This window comes from Asparagus officinalis, chromosome 8, assembly GCF_001876935.1.
Source record: "Asparagus officinalis chromosome 8, Aspof.V1, whole genome shotgun sequence".
NCBI classification, from domain to species: domain Eukaryota; kingdom Viridiplantae; phylum Streptophyta; class Magnoliopsida; order Asparagales; family Asparagaceae; genus Asparagus; species Asparagus officinalis.
This window is the reverse complement of record NC_033801.1, coordinates 485,148-494,056: the sequence shown is the minus strand read 5'-3', so window position 1 is coordinate 494,056 and position 8,909 is coordinate 485,148. Positions and strand designations below refer to the sequence as shown.

Below are 8,909 nucleotides of genomic sequence, written 5' to 3'. Positions count from 1 at the left end.
CTCGGATATGATAATTACCATATCCCAGATACAGATAGAAAACGGATGTGAGAAAACCAAGTTTTATTGAAAGAATGTAGTTCATATGATACAAGAGAGTTCATTAGTATTTTCGTCATATCTGAAAAACTAAGATTAGATCTTTTGATCATCAAAACTAACCTCAAACTCGTTAATATAAGGATTAAAACAAGTGCAACTGTATGACCAACATATATTGGAATATTTTGGATATAGATTCGAATATTCCACTACATATCTGTACCTGACGGGTACAAAAATGACTCTTTCCTTGCATACGGATATTTTTTTTTTTGCACCCCTAGTTCCGACCCCTTCATAATTTGGTTGGGGATACTGCCTATACTTAGCAAATGGCGAGTTTGCGCTTTTGTTTCTTACAGTACAGGAGTAGTTTAGATTTAGTAGTATAGTTATTGCTACTCGAACAAAAGACGGTGTTAGTCAGGTTTGTCGATTTCTTATTTTTATGTATCTTCATTGAAGTATGAATTTGTTAATTTTACAGGTGTTTGTATGTCTAGTTGTAGTGATGTAATGACAAACGGCGTTGAAATCTTTTGTTTAAAAGGTTATGTCAGTGTATTAAATTTTAGTTTCCGGGAACAAAAGGGCCAAAACCAAATTCTTAAGGGTCTTAAGCAGATTGCAAAGGATATCAGAACAGCCTTGTACGGATAGGGTATTTGAGCCATTCCCGGGGAAAGTAGAGGAACGTTTAGGAAGTTTTAATCATCCTCTTTATGGTCAAAAATACCTTCACTCCTAGTGTTTCGTACTCTCTTACTGAATTGCGGTTTTGAAAGCCCTGGGCCGGAACTGAAGCCTCTGTTACTGCTCCTACAGAACTTGGGCTGAAATGTGGGCCTTCATAGGCCTCCATCTAGCCTAGGCCCATTGCCACTCTTGGAATCTGGACTGAAATAGGATATCTAGGCCCTTCCTAATCCCTACAAAGGCTACAATGCGTGGATGTGTATTTAGGTAAACCCTTACGTAATTAATTCTGTCTAAGGTTGGGCCAGATAAAAAAGGTCGAAGAAAGAAAAAATGGATGGATACAGCCCAGGTTGGTCCGGAACCCTGAAGTGTGAAGGCCGTTTCCTCACGTGGGTGAAAAAAAAATGTACGAATACATATATAAAAGGTAGCCAGCGGTCCGTAAACAGTATCATATTTAGTGGGCCTTCGTCAGGAAGTGCGCCACTCAAAACAATCCAACCAACCAGAAAGGATCGGGCCTTTTTTCTAATCTGGGCCTACAAAAGAGACGCTTCTTTCACATGAAGACGGAGAGGACGCCAATTGCCAACCAATAAACGCTATCACGCACGTAATGTTGTTCTCCAATTTTTCTTTCTTTTTTGTCCCCTTAACACATTTGGAATAGTTCAGATTCCTTTGTCTGTGTGTATGCTTGTTAATCAGGTGCCAGCCACATAAAATCATATATTCATGCAAGCAAGGAACACGGACCAAGGTCAGTGCTTATTGTTTATATATATACACGTAATGGGAGGTGGAGGCAGATGGAAAGCCCGCATTAAAAACCTTCTCGTTTTAGTACTTGCAACTTTTCATTAACACCAAGGCGAACGCTGCTTTGCAACCACAACAATAACTGAGAAGTGGGTGGGCGGTTGTGAATCCTCAACCTAGCTATACAGGCGAGAACCCCATAGAGATCGACCGACTAATAATGGGTAATTTAGGATGGCTTCCAACTGCGCAACCCCATTTTCTTCCTTGCTTGTTTCTCTTACTGAAATAGCTAGTTCCTTCATCACTATTCTTTTTTTACCCCCTTCTTTTTTATTGGTATGTTGAAAGAAGGGCTGGAGTTTAACGTAGATATGCCATAATTATAACACCTTTTACGTCAGGGGGAAAAAAGAAGAAAAAGAAAATACTGCTTCAATAAGAGCGCTATTGAACTCAGTAGATTACAAGCTGCATATGTATGCATGACGTCTGATAAGAGTATATTAACACATGAAATTACATTCATCTGTTTGTTATTTAGCTCATCTATTTGCATGTCATATATATTAAGCGCGCTACTTGTGTTTGATAAGTTACGAGTATGTGTTTGCATTCGGTTTTGGAAATGTAGTCTCCTGCGGCACAGGAGTGATGTCTCTGCTCCCTGGACTTTATATTTTTGTTGAGGGTCATTTCTATACTCCGTGTTATTAAAGAGGGGCAGATATGAATATTTATCTTCTTGTTTAGCGTCTGCACCAATACGATGGAGTTGAATCTTCCATCTTTTCTTTTCTTTAAAAGAAAAAAATTAAATTGTTCGTCAGATGAGGTGCTTGTCAGGCCCACTAACATGGGTCACACAGGCAGGCCCACTTCGAGAAAAGAACAGACTGCAGGCATGCAAGTAGGCTGTTTCACTAGTACCTTTTGTGGGTCGTTATTGAATTTGATCGTAATATACAATACTGATAGCCACGTAGTTCGAGAGAGTCCAATTCAAGAATTAGCAGTAATAATTGAAGTTTAAGACTCTAAAACAATCAAATGCTGCTGCGCTGAATATATACGTGCAATGGATCACGGGTACATCATATAATGGCATCGCATTTAAATCAGCATTTAAATCAGAATCAGTAAATTAATTATTATCAATAAGCATAATATCGCTTGAATCACCCTACAGTAAAATATGTAAAAAGTTAAAAAACTACGAGCAGCCATTATTCACTAAATTGTCACCACTGTCCAATATGAACCCACTTGCCTTGGCTAGGAACTCCTCCGTGCACCACAAACAACATATAGTATCCGGCGGGAGCCAGCGCTGTGCTCGCGGGAGCAACCACAATCGCCTCGTATCGCTCTCCTCGAATGCGACTGAACCTTTCAACCTCCAACACCAACATCCTCTGATTCATGGAGAACGAGTGCGTCGTAAACGAAGGAGACACCATTGTCACGGTCACCCCTTCCTTCAAAACATCACTACTCAATCCTACAACTGTAAAGCCGATGCAGAGTCTAACACCGTATCCAAAATCATCCCCAGGCTCTAGTGTTATAATCTGAGGTCTAGTGAGTCCCAGTCCTTTATTTCCAAAGTAGGGAGGATAGAATGCCTCCATGCTCAATTCGGTAGGAAACAGCACTCCAGAAAACCTGTACTCCTTGTGTGCGTTGCTACCCCCGACTAACACTCGACCATCCGATGCCAAATGTGCGGTCGAGTGGTAGACTCGAGGGATCAACGACGGGCTCAACACCTCGAAAGATCGACCTTCGTTGCCTATGATTCCCGGTTTATATAGAACCGGATGCATTACGGGATCCCTCGCATACTCCCACCCTGCACTCCCTTTTCCAGCGCCATTGATAATCAGCACGTCGCCAGTTGGCAACAGTATCATATCGCCCATTATTCTAGCTATCGGCATTTCCTCCATCTGCCACTGTGGTGCCTCGTCGGTGATCACTAGTCGTCCGCAAGTGTTTGATGCAGGCAAGAAGGTTCCGTTCTTCGCATTGCAGAACGAAGTGGGCTCCGATCCACCACAGACCATCACCTCTGCCCTCGCATGCGTCACATTGCTTTTGAGCGACATTGGTAAGAGCACGGATGAGCCTGTACTCGGATAATTGCGAGCGATTCCACCGGGAATATCGGGAAAATACTTCACCACCTTGTTGTTGACGTAATCGAGCAGTATCGCCTTTGTGTTGGCGAACACAAAGAGATTGCCATCGGGGCACAGATGAACGAAGGGGTAGAGATTGTTCTCCCAATCTCTGTGATCCGTAGTCTCACTGAGAAACGGGAGGGGGAAGGTGTGGTTGAGTTCCCACGGGGAATACTTGGGGAAAAATTCGTAATTGGGCTGATCCCGACCACCAACGATTATCACTCTTCCATCTGGCAATATGTGGTTCGTCGAATACCATCTCCGCACTGCTAAACCATGTAAATTCTCTATCCAGTCGCAGTTGTCACAGGGCGACAAGTATCTAACAGCACGCTCGCCTGACGTGTAACCTCCAGTTTGAATGAGAGTACCGTTGGATAGCAATGCGCCTGAAGAGCAAAACGTGTCGGTCGTCACGATCAGGGGTCGAACTTTGCGGTTGGCGAGGTTGAGCTCGATGGAGTGGGCCGTGCAGTCGACCCCTTTCGTGAGGTTGAGGCAATCGCCGAAGGGGAGGGATATGTTTGAAAGGCCAGCGTCAGTTCGGTCGTAGGCGACGATCTTGTCGTTGGGGAAGAGTTGCATGTGCATTGCCGAGATGCCGATGTTGCGGTTGAGTATCTTCCATCGGCCACTGCTCTCGGGCGATGCTTCTGCTGTTGAGAGAAGAAGGGCGGATAAGGCTATCGCTACGGCTAGTTTCATTTTCATTGCTTTTTTTTAAATTTAAAAAAAAAAAATTAAAACGGAAGAAGGAGATAGGTTATGAGGGTTTAATTTGTGTTATTAAGGAATTGATGGTAATGGCGTTTATATAGATGAGCCGGGGTTGTGATTTTCCTTATTTGGTTTATTAGGGGCAATGAATCTTTGGAAAAGTGAGGTGGAATGCATGGGATTGGAGAATTCGAAAGGAATAATGGGAAAGAAATAAATGTTACTAGGGAAACGCGTTTCAATGTGGGCTGTAATTACCAATTCAAGTAATTAGCACATACTGAGCAGATTACCATACAAACCAGACTTTGAGAAATAAAAATTCTCAGTGTATAATCCCTTTTGTTTTTTTGGGAATAATGCAATATGAAAGTAGTAAAGGGGAAATTTTTAAAGAGAGGGATGAAGTAAACGGGCGCCTGACTTGTATTTTGATAGGGGATCGATCCGCGTGCGGACCACCGGGACTAAAAGCTAAAAATATGCCAGCTTTAATTAAGGAGAATAATGTAACATGTATTGATAAATTGGTAGCCAGATCGAACCCTTCTAATTAAGGAATGGATTCAAAAGCTCACACAATGGTGTCATCGCAATCCAGTTGGCTGGAGCCTGGACGTATGTTAGTGATATTCAATGGATATATGAAACATATGTAGGTTAAAAGATTTATTCTATATGCGTGTATACTATAATTCGATAGATAAATGATATTTCATCCGTAGAAGAAATAAAGAAACAGTGCGTTTGGCGAGTATGCAACTATGCATCTTTCGATCTATATATGAGCAGTCTATCTTTCACCTCATACCAATTATTCGCTCCCTCCGTCTTTCTCTCTCTCTTTCTATATATATATATATATATATGAGAATAATGGAGGTGAGCTGGCAGCTCACCTACCCCCGTGAGCTGCAAGTGTATGACATGTGAGCCCCACACCGATGTGACTAGTAGGGGGCTCACATGTCATACACTTGCAGCTGCCTCTCTCTCTCTCTCTTTCTATATATATATATATATATATGAGAATAATGGAGGTGAGCTGGCAGCTCACCTACCCCCGTGAGCTGCAAGTGTATGACATGTGAGCCCCACACCGATGTGACTAGTAGGGGGCTCACATGTCATACACTTGCAGCTCACGGGGAGAGGTGAGCTGCCAGCTCACCTCCATTATTCTCATAATAACGGATTATGGTGTTTGAATATGGTGTCTTCTCTTGAGACAAAGATGAACCCGACACTGGAGAGGAAGAATTTTATATTCTATCTCCAGACCTTCTTTTTGGGCAGAAGTCGACCCCATACCGGAGAGGAAGAAATTTATATTCTATCTCCGGTTACAAAAAGAACTCGAAACAAACTCTCCACTTCAAGAATCTGTGAGGTGAAACTAAGAGTGAGATCTCCACTCCGAGAATCGAATGATTCAGATAACCCTAACTTTTATAGGATTGGTTATCTGACCTAAAAATGAGTTTTTTCGTTTATCGAGATGAAATTATGACTTCAACCCTAACTTTTATAGGATTAGCTGAAGAGGGAAGGATGATAGCTTTTCGTTTATCGAACCGAGATCCCGGTTTTGGTCATAATCGTTTGGCGGTTTTGACTGAGAGAAGGTATTGAGACGACCTCATCTTTTATAGGTTTGGTCATTTAATGGGGGTGGAGGCCTTTCGTTTATCGAAAGGGAAGTCCGATTTGAAAGTAGGTGTAGGCTGTCTAAAAATCACAATAGATAGCTTACCCCCCCATCAAACACCGATGATGGAAGTTACAATCTGACGACTTCCAGAAGGCTGTAATCTGAAGACTTTCGCGTAGATTGCTGAAGGTTACAATCTGACGACCTTCACGACAACCGATGAGAGCTCTACTTCAACAGCCTTCACAATCAACATCGGGAGTTACAATCTGACGACTCTCATATTCTCAAGGAGCCAAGACGAAGATTACAAGACAATGATATTTGCAACGCTATGACAAAAAGAGATTACTTGGTGATAATCTCTGCAAGGCAAGATGCGGAGGTCCTCCCCGTGTTTCAACATCAAAACGCCAGGGTCGAACCCCGCGTTTCAACATCAAAACGCCAAGGTCGAACCCCGCGTCACAACATCAAAACGCCAGGGTCGAACCCCGCGTTACAACAGGCGAAACGTGAGCGACCCTCGCGTTCGTAGGGGTCCAGCCAACACCGACCCCCGCGTTTCTAAGCTACAACAAACCAAAACGCGAGCGACCCTCGCGTTCATCAGTGCGTCACAACATCAAAACGCCAGGGTCGAACCCCGCGTTACAACAGGCGAAACGTGAGCGACCCTCGCGTTCGTAGGGGTCCAGCCAACACCGACCCCCGCGTTTCTAAGCTACAACAAACCAAAACGCGAGCGACCCTCGCGTTCATCAGTGTTCAGCCAACACCCAATAGGAACGGATTTAGAGGGCAGTTACACCCTCTTAATCCCCTATAAAAGCGAGTAAACTCAACTGAGTTAAGGGCTGGCATTTTGGGATCTGAGAATTGTTTCAGAACCGTTTTCCCCACGATCTGAGGAAATCACGCCCACTTAGGAGCGGATTTAGAGGGCAGTTACACCCTCTTAATCCCCTATAAAAGCGAGTAAACTCAACTGAGTTAAGGGCTGGCATTTTGGGATCTGAGAATTGGCAGCAGGCTTTTCGGTTGGATTTTCTGGGCTTGGATCGACCACTGGAGACAGGCTTTTTGGAGGAGATCAGCATCATCTTCCGACGAAGATCATCTTCAACTTCAGCAACAGGGAGCCTCTAGCCTTGGCTTATTCGATTTTCGGTTCAAATCAACTCTGTTACAGAGTTTAAACTCGTTCTGAGTTTCTAAACTCGATCTGAGTTATCACTCGTTCTGAGTTCTCAAACTTGCCACGCAAGTTCTCCACAACGTCAAATCGTGAGGAGAAGACATCGTTCCAGTGAATCAAGACGTGCGGATCGTCAACGGAGAGCAAACTCGACGCGAGCATTCGAGGGAGGCACTCCATCGCCACCGTGAAGAACCCAGTTTTAAACAAAGAGGAAGAACCAATTTCGTTCTCCTCTCTTTTGTAATCAAGTTGTAATCGGAATCAAAGAAATACAAATCAAATTTTCTTTATTCTCTTCTTTGCAATTTTTACCACAATGAGCTTCTGTGACGAAGAAGTGGTGGTGCAATCCGATGTTCATCTTACTGGAACAATCGTCGAAACTCTCGTGGTAGAGTTCGATCAAGCCAAGTTCGAAGAGGCTATCTCCTCTGGATCCCTTAGCCCCAAGGCTATGCGCAAGATCTACAAAGTTTCCAAGGAGACTAAATCTCCAACTGTTGCTGGAGTGCCAAAGAAAGTCCTCTCCTTTGGCCAAAACTCGTCGAACAGCCCCTCCGCTCCAGGAGCGGGCTCGACCCGAGTAACATCTCGCCCAACCTTGTCCCATTCTTTTTAAACGTTTTCACATGGTTCTATTGAGATTTCTGTTTGGATTTGTAGGGGGTGAAGGAAAATTAAGGGAAACTGAGTGAAGGGAAGGGAAGGGAAGGGAAGGGAGTTCCCTTCCCCTTGGTTACACCCTAATTTGGGGGTAACAATTTTTATACTATGCTCCAGGAGCGGGCTCGACCTCTGCTGAACTCGCACAGCGAGTTGAATATCCCACCTTCGCGTCAGCAAGACGTGCTTCAGGCCACAAACGGCCTCTGGAGGAGACCAGCTTCATAAACGTCAACGACGTTGCTGCTAAAGCCTTAAAACAGGCCAAGAAGAACGCTGCTCGTCGAAGAAGAAATACTATTAGGGGGTGAACCAAGGGGAACTAGGGTGAATTAACTTCACCTCCTAAGTGTTCCCAAATAATGTGAATGGAGGTGAATGGTTCCCCTAACTTCCCTTCACCCCCATTCCCCTCAATCCAAACAAGCCCTAATGGGGGGTTATTCATTGGTGTAATTTGGGGGATAATGTGATAATTTTTGGAACATTACTTTTTGGTGTTATTCATTAGGGTAATTGGAATTGGAGTCAACTTTGTGGTGTTATTGGTTTGTTGGGGTAATTAGGGGACAAATACTCCACTTTCCCCTAAATTACACCAACTATATAAAGATCCCCTCCACCCCTTCCTCATAATTACCCTAAATTTACCCCATCCTCCATAATAGAACAATGTTGTTCCACTTTGAAGACAATTGGGATAATTTTAAAATATTTTTGTATTACTTAAATAATACATGCTAATTATATTATAAATATATGATATGTATATAAAATATAACATATTTTAATATTTTAATAACATAATTTAATAACATATATTAATAATATTATATAATAGTAATTATAGTATAACGTATTTATTATAATATTATATAATATTTTAATAACATATATTAATAATATTATGTAATATATTATTATATAATATTAATTAGTAATTATAGTATAACGTATTTATTATAATATTATATAATATTTTAATAACATA

The 8,909-nt window shown here is 42.5% G+C and overlaps 1 protein-coding gene across 1 annotated transcript; it reads right to left on the bottom strand.

Annotated features, from left to right (window-relative positions):
* Window positions 2,742-4,397, bottom strand: LOC109819385 (aldehyde oxidase GLOX1-like). The gene has a single exon (XM_020385100.1). It carries the CDS (start codon window positions 4,395-4,397, stop codon window positions 2,742-2,744), a length of 1,656 nt encoding a protein of 551 aa, XP_020240689.1.